Below are 23611 nucleotides of genomic sequence, written 5' to 3'. Positions count from 1 at the left end.
CTATTTGATTAAAAAGGTGCTAAATCAATCACAGAGTCATGTTTGTGTCCACCTGATAAATGTAGTATTCGCTCGAATAGCTCTGGTTTGGTCTCCACGAGTGCTGGGCGGTATGACCAAAAATGTGTGTCACGCTATATCACGGTATTTCTTTTTTCCGCGTTAACACATTAATTAATTAACGCCAAAAACGAACAGAACCGGCCAGCAGTGGTGAACAGCTGTTTGTGTGGCGTCTCTTCTGTCACTTCCTGTTTCCTTCACCTACTGGGTCCAAAATCCCTCCACGTATCAAGGTACATTTATAACAAATACCACACATATTACGGTAATCAGCGTTGCATATGTGTCTGACCTAAATACATTTTGTTGTTCAGTCTTTGTTCATCCTGTATCGCTCTTTTCTGTTCTTTAATGTAAAGTTACTGGCGCAACAGAGCTGTTAGCTCCCAGCGGTTAGCAGACTGTTGTTAGCAAGCTTTACCCAGCATGCAATTCGGCGGAGAAATTTGATAAATGTACAATTATTTTTGCTACAAATTGTTTATCTGTCACAAACTGTTGTGTCGTGGTGTTTTGCCCTGTTAAAGAGCGTTAGTTGTGGGTTGTTAATTGTTGTTATAATAATTGTTGTTATAAAGTTATAAAGTAAACCATGACTAGGGTTCCCTCTCAATACACATCAGATAAATAGCTCCGAACATAGCGCCCTTAGCAGTGAACAATATATTCTGCTGCCTGTTGAAGAGAGACAGCAGTTGTTTCGGTATGACGGTGTGTGAAAAATTCATATGAGAAATTAAAACCGGTATACGCCCAGCATGGTGTGACAAAAAGCGGCTCAAAAAGCTCTGCAGAGCTGCTGTCGGCTGATTGTTCTCTGCAGCTTTGTCACTCGAAGTGAATACTCTCACATCACACAGAGTCGTTTGATTCAATGGTATAGTTTAACTGGAATTAAATGTATTTTGTTGTCCTTTACAGCATACATATCTAGTATGTAAATTCCTTGTTTTTTTTTACTTCATTCAAGACAAAAATCTTGCATCAACCACCTCAGCGTTTTATCACACATTATTCAGGCTATGGCCAAACTGGGCACGCTTAAATCGTATTGTCTCACAACATGGCTGGAAAGCCAGTCGTGGCGGCGGCGGCGGCAGCGGACCTAGCTGCTGAGGCAACAGAATGACTGACCTTCATTGAAAATGAAATGCCTGTGTCAAATAGTCCCGCTCATTTCAAATGAAAGCATTTTGAATGAGTTATTGATGAAGTGAGACGGTTCCATTTATTTCTCTTAACAGATCAGAAGAGCATCAATGTATGAATGAGAGAACGCATGAAGGAATCCTCGCTCCCTGGCAGTAACTGGGTTAACATCATCTGGACAGCAGCTCAAATCAGACTGACACAGTGGCTGTACAGTGCAAAATGCTCACACTGTCAAGCCCACACTCAAAATAAAAAAAATGCCATCCATTAGAACCTTTAAAGTTGTGTAATAGTTCATTATAATTCATGTGCACACATTTCAGAGCTTACTTTCAAGTCATTTGCTAGAAAATTAAGATTCATGGTGTCATTTCTCAAGTACATTCTCTGGTTCCAGCTAACTAAAGAGCCCATTTGGCTCCGTAGTAGGTACTGTAACTTTTACTAAAAGTACATTTCCTGAACTAATTTCATACTTTTGCTTCAGTAAGATTGTGTTTTTTACATCGTGTTATTGGTATTTTTACTTCAGTAAAACATCTTAGTACTTTTACGTGGACTGCCACTTTGAAGCCTCGACATGGCTGTTGCCATCTTTGTTTTGTCCCGTCGCCATCTTGTTTTTTTTGCAACCAGACGTGACATGAGAGGGGTAGAGCTAGGTACAACCAAACGCTGAATAGGACATTTTCAAGTGACCAAAATGGTACAATTAACTTTCATGAAGTGAAAACACACTGTGAAAGGGTTAAAGTTCTAAGACAAAAACGCAGACCACTCCGAGACCAGACAGCGCTGTGGTAGTGACCTGTCAATCACAGTAGCCCCGCCCTAAAGCATCCCCTGCTTTATGGTCTGTTTGACTCTAAATGGACCATAATGTACTAAATGAACATCATGCTGTATTAAAGAAGACTTGAAACTAGAGATTGAGACATAAACTCATGTTTACAATGTTTACTGAGGTAATAAATCAAGAGAGAAGTAGAGTCATTTTCTCATAGACCAGAGGAGTCGCCCCCTGGTGGACACGATAGAGAATGCAGCTTTAACACATGAAGCATGGCTTCAGAACCAGATGTTGCCGCCTGGTTCTTAGCTCATTGTTTTATTGCCGAGAAAGTAAAAACCCTCTGATAAACTTTACTGGACACTAGCTGCTCAGCACCGAACAACAGACCACGTTAGTGACTAAAACCAAAACAGAGAGTGAATACTGGACTTACATTCATTCGATGGAAACAAACAAGAAAGATAAGCCAAAATAAATATGGAAAGGGTTGGATACAGTCCATAATGGCTGCTGACCAAACAGCTGACATGCAAGTGATTCTGTACACACTTTTGATTGCATTAGATTTTATAATTTGTGCTTAACATATTCACCATATCCACTTGATTGATAACATGTGCAGCTTTAATTATTCTCTTACTTACCGAGTCTGCTGCACAGCATTGTATAGTGTCTTACTATTTATATTATATTTTAATAATAATGCAACACACAAATGCATGATTTGATGTTAATGATTGATGCGGTTAAGACGTTTTACGGTTAATTATCTGGACATATTTTTAACAAGCATTCGGGAATAATTATTGATTGGTTGGTAACGGTGCAGACTGCTGCGTGCTCTCCAGGATTTTTATGAATGGCTCAGTCACTGCTTTCAGTGTGTGTGTGTGTGTTTGGACTGATGCATACTGCAGTGGTGGTGATGGAGTGGGGGAGGAGGAGAGACAGAGGACAGGAGGTGAGAGATGTGTGAGGAAGGAGGGGGAGAAGCATGAAGGGAGGAGACTAGAGGAGAGGAAATACCCCCTCCCCCCCCCCCCCCCCCCCCTTCCCATTCTCACATTGGTGCATTCTGCCCGTGTGCATCTATCACCCCGGACACACACACACACACACACACAGGCAGCTCCGCCTCCTCTGCAGTGTAGCGACAGCTAGCGAGGGGCAGCAATGGAGGAGCGTGCAGTGCAGCAGGAAAAAATAGAGGGATCGTGGGAAGGAGGGCACGACGGAGGGAAGGCGGACTGGAAGAGCAACCGCTCCCTCTCCTCCCTCCTTAAACACTCCTGTCTCCTCTGCTGGTCGTCCCCCAGGGACACCGATGTCGTGGAGACAGACGAGCGGGTCCTCGCCAAGGCAGTCGAGATCAGAGTAAGAAGACCGCAGCATCTCGCGCTGGTGTGTGCATGTTTGTGTGCGTACGTCCTGGTTGTCATTCATTGACTGTTTTTTGTGTTGGTATCACATTTTTTATTTTGTTAATATAAATGGTGCGGACAGGACATAAATCATATGTATGTCTGTGAATGTGTGGTGTTTTCCGTCACTGCATTTCCCATGATGCTCCCGTGTGATGTCATGATGCTCTCATGTGATGCTGTAAAACTAGTCTCAATGCAACCAAAAACTCTTGTTGGATTCATTTCATCTCAATGTAGTAACACAACTATATTTTTTGCTTGGTTATCACCTGGCTTGACAGGCTTAAAGCAGGGTCACGATATGTCTAAGCTGGCATACATTGTTCTTACAAAAAGTAGCAAATGTCTCAGCTGTGGGGCAAATAAAGGACGATCTTGTCTTAAATTAGGCTACTCAAAAATGCCATCATTTGGCGTGTCAGTGGTGCGATACACATGTTATATAACAGAGCTAGTCACATTGATGGGCTGGCTGGTCTCATTGAGCATTTGTGTGCTAAACCTATGGAATAAAATCCCCGTAAATCCTATCTGTCCCTCAAACTTATTTTGTACATTATCCACGTAATCATGAACGAGGACGTATAAAGACCGTAAAAGCCCACACAGGACTGCAGATGGATGGCTTCCAACAACCAGCGATCTTTCACTCAGCAGACCGCTGTTCACCATGTGGAACGACAAGTCGTTGATTTATTTGTCAAGTAAGTAATGTGGTCACCACACTTCTGTGGTTATTTTCAACCCAAAAACGACGATCTTTTTCCAAACCGAACTATTTCACACCTTTTCTAAACCGAGGTCAGCAGGCTTGTTTTCTAAATCCAATTGGGTAGTTTCCGGTGAAGACGGAAGTTTATTTTGAAAAGCCGTATGCATGTAACCAGCAAAAATCGACACGTTCCAATTCCACGGTTGTTCAGCACATCCGTGTGTTTTAGTTCCAGTAAGAAGTCCTTCTCCATTCATGGACACCAGTGAAGACACTGCTGAAGTCTCGGGCCTCTGTTCTACCTAGAGACACAGAGGTGAGATCTGATTGGATAAAAGCTCTACTTAAAACAAGCTGCACTGGAAGCAGAGCAACTGAGGAAGACAGTAGCTGTGCAATGAGGAAATAAGATAATTGGAAAAATATTATAATACATGTAGTGTAGTTTTGAAAAATGATTCATGATAAAATAGCTCTAAATGTGTGATTCTGTTTAGGCCAGCAGAGAAGGCCTTGCAGGCCCAGACGGCCCACCACTGTGTTTAAGTGTAGCCTGATGTTGCCTTACACATAAAAGAATGATCCCAGTCACTTCTACACAGTGAGGCATGCAGCTTATTAATTAAACACTGGTTTCAGATCAATGCTCAGTATCGACTGATACTTAAGGCCCATGTATCGGTGCATCTCTACTCTTTTCATTTTGGTGAATCTGACGTTACAGGGAACAGGGCTGCAATTGATTATTCTCTCCACTAGATAAAAGAAAACATTACATGTTGGATCAATAGGATCGCTCGATCATTATCTGTTGACCAACTAATCTCTAGAATGTGCACCCAACTGAATTCCGAGATGTTTCTGGTGTCCTTCCCCTGAGAGATCAGCAATCCTGAACTACAAAGCAGTTTGCAGTCTCTTTTCCCACCGTCTTGGTTCTCCATATGCCTGTTCACCAAAACTCTGCTCTGCGCTCCATAAGCGTAGGTCGCGTTATGAATATGATTGGTTATTGTGATAATAGTTGAGATAATTAAACGAAGCGGAGCCTGATGCTGTGATATAGTCACACCAAGAACAGACACACATACTTTTAAAGGGAGCCATCAGGAGCTGAAGACGTGCTACATGCTAATGTGATAAAGCATTCGATGGATCTCTGTTCACCTCTATAACATCAGGCCAATTTGATGTGTTTACCTCCATAGGATCATTTGGGTGTTGTGAAAGAACATTTCCATCAACACCTTTCCCCTGTACCTGTGTGTGTGTGTGTGTGTGTGTGTTCATACATCTCCACTTATGTTTTATCATCCCACCCATGAGTTGGAATCATCCTTAAATCCTAAACAGTGTGTGTGTGTGTGTGTGTGTGTGTGTGTGTGTGTGTGTGTGTAGGAGCTGGAGAACGCGGTGACGGTGGAGAACTTGGAGCTTCAGGAGCAGCAGTCGGACCGCAATGAGCTGGAGGAGACTCTGGTTAAGTTAGAGACGCACAAGCAGACGCTGGTGCAGCAAATAAAGGCGACTAGACAGCTGTGCTATGAGGAGAGTCAACAGGTAACGAAACAAATGCTGCTACACAGGAACAACGACAAGTGTCTCTCCATACCCGGTCCTTACATCCTGCCTCATCGCTACTGCACATGTGCAAACTAGTGCTACACACCTGTGATGCACACTAGTTCCCCCCTGATATTGCAACATTGTGAACAACAAATCCATGCTGAAATCAGCAGGAGAGCTCGTTAGCCGTTAGCAGGCGGTGGGCAGCACAGTCCTGCTAACGGCTAAATAACGGAGCTAACAGCTAACGTCAGTGGAGGTTGCAATGAGTTACATTATGATGCGTTCAAGCTCTGTTCAGTAAAAACCAGGATGGGCTGTAAGGGAAACGATAACGTTATCATGATGCATTCATATGTACACATCATGTAAAATCTTGTGAAATGTAGTTGTTGGAGAAAGAATGACTAGAGTTTGAAGGGGATGAATCAGGATTCTGTTTGGTGGGGCGGTGCTTGGTTTTGGCTCCACTATTGTCGGGTCACAAACGTTCTCATTTTATAGCTAATCACTAAACTAAAAATGTGTTTCTGAAAACATCTGCGGTGAGAAACAGGCAATGCAGTAACAACATTGATTCATATTCCATCATCGCTGACCAGGTTGACAGTTTGATCGGAGCTCACAAGCTTGACCTTTTTATTAGACTCCTTTGCTCTGGTTGGTTGTTTCAGGCGAGGTGGTGTTTGTTTCTTGAATCAGCTCTTTAAGACAGACTGTTAGATACAAGTGATCGGATTGTAACAGGTATCTCTATGCATGGCAGTGGTACTAATAGGCCATCACTCATTTTTCGTTTCCACATTTAAAATGTAAACATCAGTGTGAACAGCTTGTATGCATGATTATCATGCAATTGGCAGACAATGTTGATATTGGCATCAGCTGACAAGGTGTGTTTATAAATGGCAGTGGCACGGCCTCCCTACTCACTGTGCCTTACACATGTTTAAAATAACAACATGAATGTATGAACCTGTGTATTATTAGAATAGCTTAGTATTGAATGCACAATAAAGAGGTATGTTTAAACATGGTACTAGGACCATTTAATATAAAACACAATTGTATACAATATATATAGTCGGGGATCCCTGCTCCATCTCTCTATCAGTTTGGGGGTCCTTGGCCTGAAAAACGTTGAAGACCCCTGCTCTAGATGACAGGTGTAACTATACGCTGGCTTTCCGACGCGACGAAACACAGTTGGTTGTTTACAAAGTAACATTATCAGAGATCAGCGACGTCTTGAACGCATATTTTACGGATGGATCATTGATGGACAGTGGTCCGTTACACCACTATTGTCAGGATATAGTGAGAGTTGGAGCAAATATGACAATTGCTCTGTTACTTGTATTAAAATCACTACTGTGGCTTTCACTGCTGATGAGTTTTCTACCACTCTACACACGGCATCATGGCAAACTGGGGAACTAATTGATAAACCTTTCACACTGTCCCGCTAAATAATAATACTGGAGTCTTTTACTGGAGGCATGTCCGGATGAGAATTGTCATTGTGCTCGTTGTCATTTTATATGACACAGAAAATGTATTAAATGAACTTAAGAAACAGAATTGTAGTTGTTTTCTCCTCAGATTTCAGCAGCTGCAGGTAATGGACGGATGGAAATGTGACAAACAACCCTCTGGTAAACTGTGATGAGGTTCATGACATCACGAGCAGAGATGGTTCATTTAGCCTTAAATTAGCTCCGCGTTTACATTGTCGTTACTGCCATGAAACTCCCTGCTGTCTGCTGGCTACCGTTCACATTTGCTCACTCTCCTACTCCAAAAATGATAACATACATTTGATATCGGCTAATGCTTAACAAACATCATTCCGCAAGCCAAGTCATTCACAAAAGAGCTTCAGAATAAAATGATCATTGTCACTTAGAAGAGGCTCAGCTTCCCCTAAGCCTCTTACAGTTTTTCTCAATTGCTAAGACACATTTCTTGAAACGGTCGCCCATTCTCTCAAAACTGTAAACACAAAACCTCATCTTCAAGCACTATTTACAAAACCTCTGAATCCTCTTGCAAAATGAAACTTTCACCTCAAAACAGTTTTACCTGTGCTCAAAATCAAACACTGCTCTCAAATCATAAACAAAGTGATCAAAATAATATACACCATCAAGCAGTCAGTAAACAATACACCAATAAATAGAAAGCACATTGTTCAAAACATATAGTTCTCAGGGAGAAGCAGATTTTTAATCTCAAAACTAATTTCATATGAACGAAAACATGTTCTATTACAGTAACTCAAAATTGATCAGAAATGACTACTGTGCTTTGCTCTTTGCAATTTCTTTTGTTCTTCCTCCTCCTTGTACCCCTATTTGTACAGTACTGTACCCTGCATCTCACAAACGTGTCCTTTGTCTCTGTGATACTGTAATTCTTGTTCTTTGTTGATATGAACCTGCAACCAGTCAAAATCTATTGAGCAGTCAGTACTGTTACTGTAACAAATAGAAAGCACCATGTTCAAGGCCATACAATTTGTTTATTGTTCATTATACAGCCTACAATGCACTGTAGGCCTACTGCAGTATACAATACTACAGTGAAAGGGACAAAAATCAAAGGAGTCAACATGTCATCAATGTGCTTCTTCTTGTCTTTGGGCTGGGTCAGGCCAGAGCACTTCGTCGACATCACCTTCAACCACCTGTTTGCTCTCTAAACTGGCTTATATTGGTTGTGTCACATCATTTGATACAAGTGAAATCAATTTTGAGTGATTGTGTTGAATCAATGACATGTGTTCTCTATTTGTATTTGATTGTTGCCACTTGTGTTTACCAGTTTGGATGACATGTGCATTAGAGTGCAGAATGTGTTTAGAGTTTTGCTGAAAAGTCGAAGTGAGATCTGCAAATTGTGTTTCACCATGTGACACAGTTTAAGGTATTGACAACAGACTGCACAATTAGCTAAATGAGTTCAGGCAACTGAGAACTTTGCTCAGCCAATGGGTTTTAGTGTTTTAGCAATTGAGAAAAACTGTAATAGTGCCGACTGTGATCGGAGTAGAACTCATAACGCAATCATTCAAATCTATATGTAATGCAGCCGGTAATATTTCAAACACAAGTATGAAATGTCATTACCTTGGACAACTCTCTTCATCTCTATCACGGGTCATTTGAGCAGTACAGCGGATGTGACAGGAAGCATCTGCCGGTACTGACTCCCCGTCCTCTCCCGCCAGATCCTGTCTCTGCAGGCGGACGAGGTGCAGAAGGAGAGCCAGGTGGAGGAGTACGAGAGGGAGCTCGCCAGAGTCAGGTGGAGGCTGAGGAGGCTCAGAGACGAGGTGAAGCAGGCCAAGAGGAAGGTGGAGGAGGCCGGGGAGAGGAACACTCCCCTGCAGGACTCCATCAGACAGTCCTATGAAGAGATCCTGCAGGTATAGGATGTGCATGCATGCGTACCATGGGTGTTGTTGTTTGTGTGTATCTGTGATGGCAACAATAGGCCTGGGCCCCGCGCCACGTAAGTGGTTCAGCAAAGTCGATCAAAGTCCTATTAGCAGCCTACATGAACGAGATGATTGATGTCAGGTATCTCGGTTCCTGCGAGGCTGATCCTCTCAAACAGTCTCGTTAATTCCAACCAGACGATCGGGATCAGGATGATTGCGCGTGCTCGTCCCACTTCAAAAGGGGAAGCGTCGATCACCGAAACCATGATGTTCTAACAGTACAATGTTAAATAAAGTCAAAGAAAGAGCCGCTTTTTACTCCGCTGACGAGCAGGAGATGATCATGAACGCATATGAGGATTTCAAGACCGTGGCACGGATCTCTGGATGAAACCAACCAACAACTATTGAAGACCAGAGAGGAAAAGTGAAAAAAATACAAAATCTGATGAATCATTTTCTAAAGGTGCGTTCACACCGGTCGCGTTGATTTTTTGACGCGCGTCGAGATTACATACAAAGTCTATGCACAGACGCGATGAGACTGGTGCGGCGCGATTTTGCGATCCCGCGGCGCGTTGGACGCGTTATTGCAGTGCGGTGGACGCGGTGGACGCCGCAAAATCGCCAACGCGCGAGTTGAAATTTTTCAACTTCAGCGACATAATCGCGTGACGCTGTGGCGCGATAGCCTATCAGCGTTGAGTTGCTGCCCCCGTCATCAGTGCCGTAGCTCATGCCGGTGCTGAATCGCAAACAACAATGGAGGACAAATTAATAGTGGCGGCTTGTAGCTTCCCCGAGCTCTACGATACGTCGTCGTATCTCTACCGCGACCGAACTAAAAAGGATATGGCATGGAGGAAAGTAGGTGAGGACGTCGGACAACCTGGTAAGTTATTATTATGTCTTTGTTACTTGATTCTAGCTATCGGTTGTAATTTACTAACTAGCTATATGAACCATGTTAGCATGAAAGCTAGCCCAACCACCGGCTTTCACACTAAATACGTGCGTTCCTTGTCAGATGAGATTTGCCGACGGAAGTGGAAGACTCTCAGGGACACCTATTTGAGAAAGAGGAGAGAGGAGACAGAGAGAAAGAGTGGCTCAGGAGCAGGGCCATCAAAGAAGTGGAAGTACTCTGCGGTTATGTCTTTCCTCAACCCCTTCGTGACTCCCAGGGAGAGTAGCGGTAACATGGGGAGGGTCGAGGGAGACAGTACCGCAGAGTACTTCACAGATGCAGGACCAGACCAGGACGACATGTCAGAGGCAGCAACAGGGCCATCTGAGATTGACAGGAGAGGTTTGTTGAAGTGAAGACACAAAAGCACAGCATAGTTAAGTCATACAGAAAATATTACTACAGTTGAAGTAGTAACGACAGGCCAAAGCAGTGCAAGAGGTTTGTTTTTTTCATTTGGCAAAGCCTGGTTCTGTATAGTCTTCATACTTATTAAAAAAAATGTTTCATGAGCAAAAATAAGTTATAATAAAGGAGCTTTGAACCCTGGGCTCCGGATCTTAAACCACTATACTGTCATAGCTTTGAAGGCAAATTACTATTTAATTAAAGCAGCACTTTTGAGTCATAAAATTGTTTTATTGTTCATGTTCAAAGATGAAACAGATTGGTCATCAGCGGACGGTGAGGAAGAACCTCAAGGTGCTGCTGCTCCTCCTCCTCCTCCTGCTGCTCCTCCCGCTCCTGCTCCACCCATGGGTATGTACATCACAAAAGTTGGATTGCATTTTTTTGTATGAATACAATTTATGCATTCATGGTATGTTTTTCACAATTACAAATATTTACTTTACAAGCTATTGTAGTGATGGGATGCAATAGTTTCACGAAATATGTTGTTTCCATGTCATACAGGAAAAGAAGGGCCCCAAAAAGGCCAAGAGGGATCGAGAAGCAGCAGGAGATAGAGAAGCGCCTTCTGCAGGCATTGGAGAGAGACACCCCTGCTCCACCAGCTCCACCAGCTCCACCAGCTCCACCACAATCTGAGGATGAACTCTTCATGAGGAGCCTGGTTCCTTCCCTGGAAAGATTGCCACGCCAGCAAAAGGAATATATAAAATTGCAATTCCACAAAATACTTTATGATGCCAGCACTGTGGTGCTGAATTTGGAACATTTGGAACATTTGGATTAGACATCTGGGGGACAATCTTTCCAGGGAACGAACCAGGAATTTAAAAAAAACAATTAGTTTGTATTTTGTAAAAATTTGTTTGTTTTTTGTATATGTTTTTCTATACATTTTCAATAAATAAATGCACTTCATTTCATGTTACTTTGTCCATGTTCTTTATTGTAGTTTTACAAGAAAACTTAAGGATACAACTATATATATATATATATATATATATAGTGAAGGACACACTGCTACAACATATATTAAGTAACATTGCAGGAAGTTTGCTCAGTAGTAATGTGTGGGTGGCTCTTAAAAGAGCCATTTTGGATGTGCTTGGGCATTACACGGTGTCTTGCCATGGGAAGATCTGGAATTAGCAGGGGCTTTGAGGACAACATGCTTTCCATCCAGTGCTCCACAGCAGAGAGGAAAATTCCACCGCTCCTCAAACTGCACAGCAATTGATCTCCACTCCTCTGTGGTGGGCACAGCCATGAACTCCTCCACAAGGCAGTCCCAAATAGCTGTGGCAACATCTGGGACAATACCGGAGACAGTGGAGACCCCGACACGGAAGCTGTTTGCGATGGTCCTAAAGGAGTCACCAGTAGCAAGATATCTGCAGCACAGAAGAACATTCAATTTAACAGAGTTATTGAACATACTGTAGCTGCTAATAGAAGTCGTTTTTATTGATATGACTGCACAGCTGCTGTCATGAATAATAAACATCTTAAATGCTGGTGATTTTCGTAAGATTACGTTATTTTGAGTATTGTCGGACTTCGGATCCATCATGGATCCAAACTCCATTCAGAAAAACTATGTTAAAGTGGCTTCCTTGCCCTGTTGTGGACCGACAAAGCCTGAACTTATTTCATTCTTTCATTAATTCATTTTATGGAACTGCCACTCACCGGAGACAGACGGACAGACTGTAGTAGGTGTCCAGTCGACAAAATCCTGGGACCGACCCGAGCTAACAGGTCATCAAACTGGCTAATGGTTAGCCTCATGTAGCGCTGGAAGCGGCAGTCATCCAGACGTAGTTCCTGGAGAAGTCTGTGAAATTCACAGAGCTGTGTGCGCCTACGGATGCTGTTATGGACCCAGAGACGACGGCGTTTGGCATTCCGACGTTTGAGGGACTTCCACAACACGTACAGAGCAGAAATTGTCCTTATTCCTCCGGTTGACGGCGGAAAACAATGGCGGCCAGATCGAGGCTTCCAGGACGATAAACCACGCCCCCTCTCCGGCGCTTCGAGATTTTGCGGCGTCTGGTGTGAACACGACCGGCGGCGCGTTGGACGCTTTTTTGCAGTGCGTTGGACGCTTTTTTGCAGTGCGTCAAAAAATCAACGCGACCGGTGTGAACGCAGCATAAGTCTGATCTAAATAGTTTTCTCCACTGTGTTTATGATTTAGTAACAGATGGAAAGAAGTGTTGGCCAGGTTCATCTTTAATCCCCAATCCAACCCAATCTGTGAACAGTTTTAGCAGGAGGAGAAAAAGAGATATGCACGGAGTTTCAGTTACTGTACATTATTTTAGATTTGCTGGTAAAAGATTAGCTTTTTTTTCTGTTAGTGTTTGTTGTAAAATTAATTTTGGTCACAAGAGGGTGAAGTGCACCACTACCCAAAAAAAACAAAAAACATTAATTTTTATCCCAGGTGAGTTTTTATTTCTCCATCCACACGGTACGTATGCTGTGTTCTGTGCATTCACACAGGAATGTGGTTGAACAGTGGGTTGTGGTGCACCTCGGCCTCTTGTGACTAAAATGAGGATTACATCAACAAACACTTAATCCTAAAAAAAAAGAAAACAAGAAAAGGAACTGAGAAAGATGATCCTTGCCAACCTGTTTTTCACCTGTTAAGTCACAAACAGGAGTTAAGGAGGTAAGTGAGTTTTCCTCACTTACCTCTCAGGGCATCCGTACAATACTGATAGTCACACACAAAAATATATATTATTTATGTATATCAATATTTATATATCAATATTTAGATTATATTATTTATATATACATATTTAAATCGTCCAAATGTGTATTTTCAGTGTGAACCTGTACTGTTTTCTGATTTTGTTTTATTTGCTGAATAGAATTACTACTAGTAATATTAGTACTACTAGTAATAGTACCAGTAGTAATAGTACTACTAGTAGTAGTGGTAGTAGTATTAATAGTAGTACTATTAGTAGTAGTAGTGGTGGTGGTAGTAGTACTAGTAGTAGTAGTAGTAGTGGTAGTAGTAGTGGTAGTGGTGGTAGTAGTAATAGTAGTAGTAGTAGTAACAGTAGTAGTGGTAGTAGTAGTCGTGGTAGTAGTAGGAGGGTTCTTATATTTAGAGAAAGTAAAATACCACGTCAAATGTATCTTAACATGGAGCCTATTAATTCACTAACAATACGAGTTAGAGCTCAGTGAACACCTTTATCTGATAAAAGTCTTGTTAACAACCTGTTACCACAGTGTTTAGTGTCCAGTTATGTCATGTACACAACGCCTCTGTCAAGACAGGTACTGATGCGATATCTCATTAGAAAGCTACGGTTCTTGTAATTCGATTTATGCAAACCATTTCAAGATACAATTACAGCAATGATGGTTGACAATGGTTCAATATGTTATAGTTAACCATACGTCAACATAAACAAACTATAGTTCGAATTTCGGACACGTAATTTATCGTAGTCTGTGCATTTTGACGTGGTGACTACGAGCCTCCAAATGAGCTTTTACGCCTACGTACTCTTAGTAAACCATGTGTAAAGTATTAATTTTATGTCGTATTGTTATCAAATTTGAACTTGTACTAGGTACTATGACTTAATGTTATGGTACCATTGTGTTTTCCAGCTAATAAGTCCCAGCCATAGATAACTGCAGGCATCTGTTGGCCAAAAAAAATCCTGGCGGAAATAAAAACCTTCTGTTGTAGCTTCATTAGCTCAATGCTAGTAGAACTTACAGTGATTCAGACTATTTGTGAAGAAACTTCAGTGTTACCTTTCAATAGAGACTAAAACCACACATGTACTCCCAATGGTTCAGTAAGAGCTGTCAGTTTACTTTGGGTACGCCTTGGATTGGCGTTTTAGGCAAATTTTACAGGAGTGATAAGAGGTTTTAACAAGACTCTGCTTTACTTTGTGTTCTCTGAATGTTCATACAACACTTTGAGTGTTTGTCATTAATGTTCCACTGTGAAGACCTACCACTTTATTATGTTTATGATTGCTATCAGTAGTATATTTTTTATACTACCCAACTGTGACGAATGCCCAAGGAGGACCAAGTTCTTGATTATTCTGCCTTTAATCAAGCTCAGCGGGGGAAGATGACTCGTGTGTTTTCTTTGGTAACTGTGGTGTTTAGAGAGAAACAAGTTCAAATCTATCACAGTTTCCTCACGACTCCTTCCTCCTCTCGTCCTTGCAGGAGGAGCACACCCTGTGTTCTCTGTCAGGAAGTGCAGTCACTCCAGAGAGCCAGTTGGAGGAGTCGACATCTCCCGCAGACACCACCGAAGATGATCCGCTTCCCATGAGGCCGTGGGGAAGGAGCCAATCTCTGCCTGCCTACGCTGACCTGATCATGGTAAATCACCACTTAAAGCACTTTACAATATTTGGCTGTGCCTTGTTGTTTTGGTTTCACGCGGTTACATTATTAATCACAGGTTGGGCTTGCAGGCTATTCATTGATAACAGAAAGGATGTGCCAATGATGGATGTGGAGTTTGAAACCAATGTTGCTGTTCATGTGAATAATGTCAAACTAGAACACTGAGATGAATGCATAAGAGTTAAAGGGGACACATCATGCTCATTTTAAGGTTCTTACTTGTATTCTGGGTTTTTGCAAGAACGTGTTCGCACGCTTTCATTCTCAAAAGACACTTTAGTTTTTGATTGATTGATTGATGCTTTTTTTCTCTTCAGTTTGATAGATACAGATAGAAACGGACCAATCTGCGCCACAGTGACCTTTATCGCGATAGTCTGAAATTTCCTCAGAGTGGAATAATCTTCAATCGGTACACATCGCCTGAGAGCAGTTGTGGAGTGTGTATTTCTGCGCTACAGTCTTTAACCCTCCGTATATGCCAAGAACTTCACCAATACTGGGACCACACATGCTTGAAAACCTGGAACATTGTAGACTTGCAGCAGAAAACAGCTGGGGTTGTGGCAGGTTCAGCAGCAGTTATCTTGTCTTCATGACATAAAGAGCTCTCTCACTTGTAATACAATATTATTGTGACGACCTTTATCTGATTGATCCAGCTGCATTTCTTCCCCTGGAGATTATGCAAAAGTCTTTTTCATGTTCCAACTCTCTCTTTCCGTCTCCTCCTGTCTATCCGTGTGGGTGATTTCACCAGCGGGCCAGTGGCTCGTCTTTCTGCAATAACCTAGCGGATACTAGAGAAGAAGTGGACGACAGTGGGACCAGCTCGCCAAAGGTTAGCTTCATCGCCGCAGAACCTGGTGTGCAGGCTGAAATCACAAAAGCTGTTAAACAGTCGGTTAATGCCTTGATTTTGAATTGGTGATCACACTGTCAACCAGTCTAATATAGCACGCTAAGCAGCAGTGATCAGCCTCCGTTTAACACGTCCTCCTTGGTTTGGGATGCTTCACAGATGGATAGATCTGACATAGAGGACGACCCAGAGGAGGGCGAGATCAACAATGACGGGGAGAAAGAGCCTGCTGTCTACCCGAACCACCTCAGCCAAATGGACTTCTACCAAGCCGACCCCTTCGCCCACTGTCAGAGTGACCGTATGTATCAAGCAAACATGGAGCCTAGACACTGTAAGGTTGATAAAACCTTTCATTTAATGACTTGATAAGTTTAGATTTGTCTCGTCATTTGGCCATCCATCCTTAACGAAACAGGTTGTTTTGGTAGAATGGTTTGTTTTGACGTCGAGGGGATTTAATTACCACGAAGTCTTCTGGATGTCCCAACTTGTAACAGGCCTAAGAGAAATGCATTTGGTCGTCATTCTACAAGAACAGGAAGCAGGACATGAAATACGACTGTTGAGCCCATTATGAATATGATTCAGGAATGATGACTGATGGGAGAAAAATGGAGCGGGTCTGGGTTAGTTCGTGGATAAAATCATAACGTGTGTGTTGTGTGAAGCTTTTAAGGTTAACTTCTCAGATCCAGAATGTATCATTCTCTGAATGCTTGATACTTGCGACTGACATCGATGATGTCGGCGATTGATGGTGGGAGACAAATAAATAGCTTTACCTGAAGTTAGCTTTCTTTTACGAAGTTCCAAATTCTTTTTGTAGGCTATGCAGTCTTACAGGATCTCATTCAAACTGAGCATATAAACAGCTGCTGGTTGCCATCCATGATTTATTTGGAACAAAAACACATGACAATTGACCCTTTCCTATGTCCGACCCCCAGAAAGCAGACTGGCCAATCACAGCGTAGCATCGTCCAGCTCCGACCAGGGCCCAACATCTATCCCGCTCTGCTCCACAGACTCTCAGCAGTGGTTCCAGATGTTCTTCATCTTCAGGCTGGTTCAGTGGGTTTGGAGCTCGTCGTGGTTAACGTGTGATAGTGATACTCGTTACTCGGAGAGGTTGAAGGAGATTTACTGTATACACGTTCATAAAACATTACGTTTCTGCTAAAAAACCTGTGGCGCTGTTACGTGCCGCGTTAACGTAAGCTAACGTTAGCAGAGAAAGATTGTAACAGTGAATAAAAAGGAACAGTGTTGTTCCTTTATTTCATCAGTGTGGCTAAGTGGAGAGCAGAATCGTCCTTCAATCAGAGCAGAGCGGTGGTTCCATCCCCGGCTCTGCAAGTCGCATGTCGATGTGCCCTTGAGCAAGACACTTAACCCCAAAATTGCTCCCGTAGCTGTGCCGGTGTGAATGAGTTAGTCTGATAGGCAGGTGGCCCCTGCCATCAGTATGTGAATGATGACAAGTGGTGTGAAAGCGCTTTGAGTGGTCGGAAAGACTAGAAAAGCGCTATACAAGTACAGTCCATTTACCATGTTACCGATCTCCAGGGGATGTGGTGGTTCACTTTTACACTGTGACATGTAGCTTTAGCTTCTATCTTCACTGCTGAATCACTTAGACATCCTGGATATATCCTTCAAACACATATTGTCGACCCTTCTGTCTGCTTCTCTCTGAAAATGTTATTTGCAAAAATTTGATTATATTTCTTCAGCACGTGCAGTTAGTGACAGTGTGGGCACCATGGTAGCGGAGGGCGGGGCTTAGCTAAGAGTCAAATGTTGCTCTCACAGGATTTGCAGGGTCTGCCCACCGTTAGAACTCCAGTGACGACTGACCAGGAGTTCACTGTTTTCTAGTGTATTTAAGTCGAAGACTAAAACATCTGTGGAAATCTGTAGTTCCAATCTCTGTGTGCTTTGCCCAGTCTTTATAATCCACTATGTGTCTCATTGGTTTTATAAAATGATTTTCCAGTTTCTCTCTCCCTTGACTTGTAGATGACCTCTTCAATGAAGACCTGTTCCCTAAAACTGACTCATCTGGTGAGTAGTAATACACCAGTAAACTTCATTTATTTTAGAGGAGTTAAAGGGATAGTTTGGATGTTTTGAAGTGGGTTTGTATGAGATACTCCTCCAAAGTCAGTGTATTAGCTACAGTAGAAGACGTTTGTTTCGATATGATCAAAATTATTAAATAAAATTGGGATGGATGTAACATTTTAACTGATACATCACTAAGTTCTTTATAAATACCCTGTTTCACCAGGTGGATTCGCTTCAGACCCTTTCAAAGGCAGCGACCCCTTTGCAGCAGATATTTTGTTCCCAGAGGTGAACGTCAGCGCTGACGAGGGGGCAGGAAATGTCGCAGATGAGGGGGACACTAGTCTGTCCTGTGCTGAAAACAAAGCCTCAACAGGAACTCAGTGCTTCGAGTCTGAATTCCCCGACGAAGACAGCGACATAGAGATCAGCTACAGCCGAGAGGACCTGGACGCCATCGCTGTGGTTGACTCTCGCGGATTTAAACCCATTCAGAGCTCGTCAGAGGAGCTGGGGCCGGAGCCCATCCAGGGCTGGAAGTCCCAGGGTCAGTATTCTATAGAATCAGACCCCAATGGGTATGAGCTGGACTTTGGCGTTGTCTCTGCTCCCTCGGACATAGAAGAACAGAGTCTGGGATCTCTAGCTGGCGAGGCTACCACCGAGGAAACAGCAGGACTGAAACAAGGTCACTCATACTAAACCTTTATACTCATTTTAAACCTTTCTTTTAACTGTTTTCTCAGTGTGTGGAGTGGTGCTAAAATTCATGTTTTGTGCTTTCCTTCTTAATATGGTCATTCGTTTAATTTGAGTTGTTTACATAATAACAGTGTTATTATGCGGGGCCCCTGTGGGACTGCAGCCCCCAACCCCCACCTCACAGAGGCTGCAAGCGTACATTTTTCTGCCCAGGCTCTTAGACAGAAACAGGCCAGCCGTATCAGCTCGTAGGATGCCCTTGTCACAATGATTTCATTAAAGCCACTATGTGTAGAATGTGAAACAGCCAAGTTTACTGTTGGTCTCTAACTAAAAAAAACAACATACAGTAAATACATACAGTCCTTTCAGTTATTTTCCCTCTTGTCTCTGTACATTAATGAAGTGGAGTGCTAATTTTTCAACGAAGTTTAAACATTTCCAACTTGCATGGACACGTCTTTGCACTTCAATGCCATTGGGTGTAAAAACGATGATATGACTGTTTGTGGTCGTTGAAACACGTGGCACATTTTGATGTGAAACCTTTTCTCAAATTTGCAACAAAAATATGTGTCATCTTTGTGTCAACAGCTTTATTTTGTTCCTTTTCAGGTTCTCTCAAGCATTGACCCCTCATTGTTTTCTTCTCCTAGGTCTGAGTTCTGGTTCAGCTCAGGATGTCCCTGAGCTCGCTGAGCAAGTCCGGTTGGAACCGGATTGGACAGGTGGAATAGAGCAAACTCTGTCCTGTTATGATACCTCCAGTCAGGGGGCAGAATGGGTAGGCAACATTGAAGAGGAAGCCCAAAACCCTGCAACTCCCCAAAACTCAGTAGACTTCCAAAACCTCTTCATCCAGTCTGACTCAGATCACAACAGAGAACATAGCTTTGAGTTGAGCTATGAACCAACCAGTCAGTCTTCCTTTGACCCATACGGCTTTAAACTCAGTCCAGAACATTCTAGTCACACCCTCTTAGACCCTGATGAAGCCGAACTGAGCCCTGAACCCCCTGAAAACGATCTGACCTTTGACCCTGAGCCCTCTTCTCAACCAGACCAACTGAACATTGATCACTATGGGTTTGACATTACTTCCTCCCAAATGGTACGGGACTCAGATCCTTATGGCTTTAAGCTCAGCCCTGAGGAAGAGAACCAAGAGGTACTGGACCTCTATGGTCATGATAACCAGGAAGCAATGGACCGTTGCGCCTTTTACAACAATGAGCAAATAGAACACTCTAACTATAGCAACCAGGAAGTACTGGAACCTCATACCCATGAAAACCAAGAAGTGCTTGAACATTGTAGCCACAACAACCAGGAACTGCTGGATTTGTGTAACAATGGAAACCAAGAAGTGCTGGGACCTTCAAGGCTTGACAACACAGGTTTAGTTAGCAACGAAAACCAGGAACTCCTGGATCTCAGTCGTCATGACAACCAGGAGGTGGTGGAACCCTATTGCAATATCACAGATGAGGAACTACTTGTACCTTGCAACTATGATAACCAAGAAGTGCTGGAACCTTGTAGCCATGGCAATCGGGAGCTGGACTTTTCCTGTCCTGAAAATAAGGAAGTGCTGGATTTAGATAGCCATGGCGACCAAGACTTGCTGGATTTTGTCAGCAAAGAAAATCAGGAAGTGCTAGTTTCAGGTAGCCAGGGCAACCAGAAACTTCTGGATCTCGGTAGCAATGAAAATCAGGATTTGCTAGACTTGGGTAGCCATGACAACCAGGAGATGCTGGACTTGTTGAGTAGGGATTACCCTGAAGCGAACAATAACCAATGCATTGTGGAACCAGAGGTCAGTCCCACCAATAACAGCTCAGACAGTGATGTGGTATCAGAAGACTTGCTGGGGCTCGAACTCAGTAACACCAGCACCTTTCCTACCAACAAATCAAAGACCAATACTGCCGAGACCCTCAACATGGCCCTCATTAACATGTCTGCCAACCAGGACATTGCACCACCTAATTCTCCCGCCACTCACAACTTGTTAGAAGGTGATCTGGGTTCAGTGTTTGGGGCTGGAGGATACATCGGTTGTCCTGATGTAGCTGATGACCTTGAGCCTCTGGAGAGAAGGCAGGCAAACCCAGAAGTAGAGCCAGTACGACCTGTCAGACCAGTTCGGCCTCCTCGGCCCTCGCTCAGGGTGAGTTGGAATCCAAAATAAAATCATATTTATTGTAGATGGCAGATACTAAGGTGTTAGATCAATCTAATGTAATGAAATGTAGGCCCTTGTTGACCTTTTGCATGAAATACTATGTTTTTTCTCTGTTTGAGAAAACAGACATTTTATATATCAACAAAAAGCTTAACAACTTATATCGTCTCAGATAGCATGGCATGAATTCATAGTTTGATATCTTTTTAATAGCTTTAATGACATTCATCTGCATCCTGTTTGTTTTCTCTTGTATGTGTTTTAGGGCAAGGAGAAGGAGAAGTCTCAGACTCAGGGCATCGACCTGAAGTGATCTCTCGCCAACCAACACTCATGTGGGGGGTTACCATGTCAGCAGGGTTCCCATGACCACACCGGCAACACGAGAGACCAAGTGGATGAGGAGAGAAGTAAGAGGACGGGCGACTAAATGGAAACAAAGGGGGTTGGAATGAAGGAGGGCAGATGAAATAGACAGGAAGGAGAGTTCTGCTGTTATTCATTGCAATAAGTCTAGTTTGGGATGTTTTTTATGTTTCAAAGGGATACATTAAAATCAGCATGAAAAGATAAGAAGGGACAAAAATTTAAAAATTGTTAGATACCAGGGACTAACTGGCTCGGTAAGATTTAATGATCACCATTAATGAAACCTGATTGGCTCGTGGCTTCGGTCTATTTAAAGCAATTCATACAAGTCAGGGTTGGAAACAACTGTACAAAAATGAACAATGTTCTTACCCTACTGTTTTTAGCCCAAATGATGCTTGTCAATCAATCATACGGTTGATGTTATGTCATTTATTTACAATATCAGCTGCCAGCTCACTCTCCGTGTCTTAGTTATCGCTAAGCTTCCCGTCCTTTCCAACTCTCCGGTTGATTAGTCCACAGTAAAAAAAAAAAGATCTCTCCTTTTTTGATTTGAGCTTCGTGTTGGAGCATGTGTAAGTGGACTTTGTGTGACTTTGTCACAGAGATAAAGTGTATATAAATGATATACTATTGTGGTTTTCCGATTATCTAGTCAGTAGTTTTAGGTCTAACTTGGATGAGAGCTGTATAAAGAGTTTGGTCGGGTTGTACAGTAAGTGCATATCTATACCGTCGCCATAGTAACATGCCCTGTGTTGTCCGTCATCAGTTGCGTTAAGGTGCTCCACAAACACGAGGCTTAGACTCCCGAGCCCATTTCACCTCTCAGCATGTGGTCAAAAGTGTGCGTTGCTGCACCTTTAACCACAGTTCACCTGCTCGCCACTGCCGAAAGGTGAGAACAACTGGAGGTCAGCGGAAAAGATTTTAAGGGGGTGTTGAATTCCTCTTAAAGTATTTCAGCCTCTGAACTTCGTACTTGAACATTATAGTCAGTAACAATAAACGGCATTTCACTACATCAGTGTCCCAATTCCATTCGATATACTAATACTACAAAGTAAGAACTATGCACAAACGTTGACTGTGCACTATTTTGATAGTTAGTAGACAAGACATTTTGCTGTGTCTCAATTCAGATACTTCTGTAAGTACACTTCCAGGCAGTACACTGTGTACACTGTGTACTCACTTGCATAGTGAGGTCATTTGGACAGGGTAGTGCTGTCTCAAAGTGTTGTGCACTTACCGGAAATCACAATCGTCGCTGTTAGCTAGCTAGCAGCATTACTGTTTGCGGTATCAAATCATTAAACACACTCCTAATTGAACCAATAAAAAATACAGATGGCTTCTATCCAACAACAGTATAGTGGTACTTACAATACATTTGTATCGGGCGGTGTTCACCAAAGTGACCGCTGCCGGAACCTCCCCTTCGGCACATAGCCAAGATGGCGTCCGTTGAGGGTGAGACACTTATGAGTGCACCATCCATGTACTCACAGTGCACTGTATTCTGCCGTACTTGCGGTACAGTGTAAGTGCAGAATTATGCAAATTGGGACCCAGCAATTGATTTTCTTGGTTTTGTACAAACACTAAAGGATAGGTGTGAAAGTATGAGCAGACTGATGTCAAACTGCGACTTTGAAAGACTACTGCCAATTCATTATTTTATATTGTAGTTGATCTGTTTTCCTAGCTGCCATTGGAGTCCACACACCACTCTCTGTATTCACTAATTCACTGCTGTGCGCTGTAGAGTGTCCCACTCACTATATACAGTATGTGAACCCTGTCAAACATGTTTGTTTAAATTATGTATTTTTATAAAAGATGACCTATATATTATTTTTTTTAACTCTCACCAATCAATTTCAGTATAAATTGGGCTGTATGTACCAGATACTAATTGCATATTGGATACTGCCCAAAAAGCGCCCCCATCGTTTTTACAAGCAAGTTATTGACCCACATTTACAGCCTCAATTGGCAGTACTAATCATGACGAGAGCAAAGAAGGAATACGGGCAAAGAAGTATAAAAGGGAACAAAGTCTGCGTAGGGAGGTGATTGCTGTTCCTGTTCAACGCTGATGTATTTTAACCCAAGGCACTCAGGTTTTCACACTTAGTTGGTTTTTTTGGGTGTTATGGAGCTACTGTCCTGTCTCAGTTGATTATGTGTTTCCTTTGTGAACTCCATGTTGGGAAGATAGTTTACTCAACTCACTCAACAATTAATAGATCATCAAGCAGATTTAGTAAGAGCATATTTACAGAAATTTAGTGTGTAATTTAACGATCTACATACTCTAAACTTGCTTAGTTAGTATGAAGTATGGAATTGGGACACGGCTGGAATCAGTCACCAGATAGGATGAGCGGCGCTTTATTGCTTTACGGCACGGAAAATGAAGAGGGTTTAAGAGGGTGCCCAGCGGGAATGGACCGAAAGCTTTCAGAGTTTCT

At 42.7% G+C, this 23611-nt stretch overlaps 1 protein-coding gene across 1 annotated transcript; it reads left to right on the top strand.

The window, feature by feature from the left end:
• Positions 1-3181: 3181 nt before the first annotated feature.
• On the top strand, positions 3182-11254 carry LOC306789154 (uncharacterized protein; the record flags this gene model as incomplete). Its single annotated transcript, XM_079284960.1, has 5 exons — positions 3182-3382; positions 5543-5704; positions 8940-9137; positions 10777-10878; positions 11035-11254. The coding sequence occupies 5 exons, from the start codon at positions 3182-3184 to the stop codon at positions 11167-11169; spliced, it is 798 nt and encodes a 265-aa protein (XP_079141086.1). The 3' UTR covers positions 11170-11254.
• Positions 11255-23611: the final 12357 nt, after the last annotated feature.

The sequence above is a fragment of the Melanostigma gelatinosum genome (assembly GCF_949748355.1).
Source record: "Melanostigma gelatinosum genome assembly, chromosome: 15".
Taxonomy (NCBI): domain Eukaryota; kingdom Metazoa; phylum Chordata; class Actinopteri; order Perciformes; family Zoarcidae; genus Melanostigma; species Melanostigma gelatinosum.
This window is presented reverse-complemented; position numbering and strand designations above follow the sequence as displayed.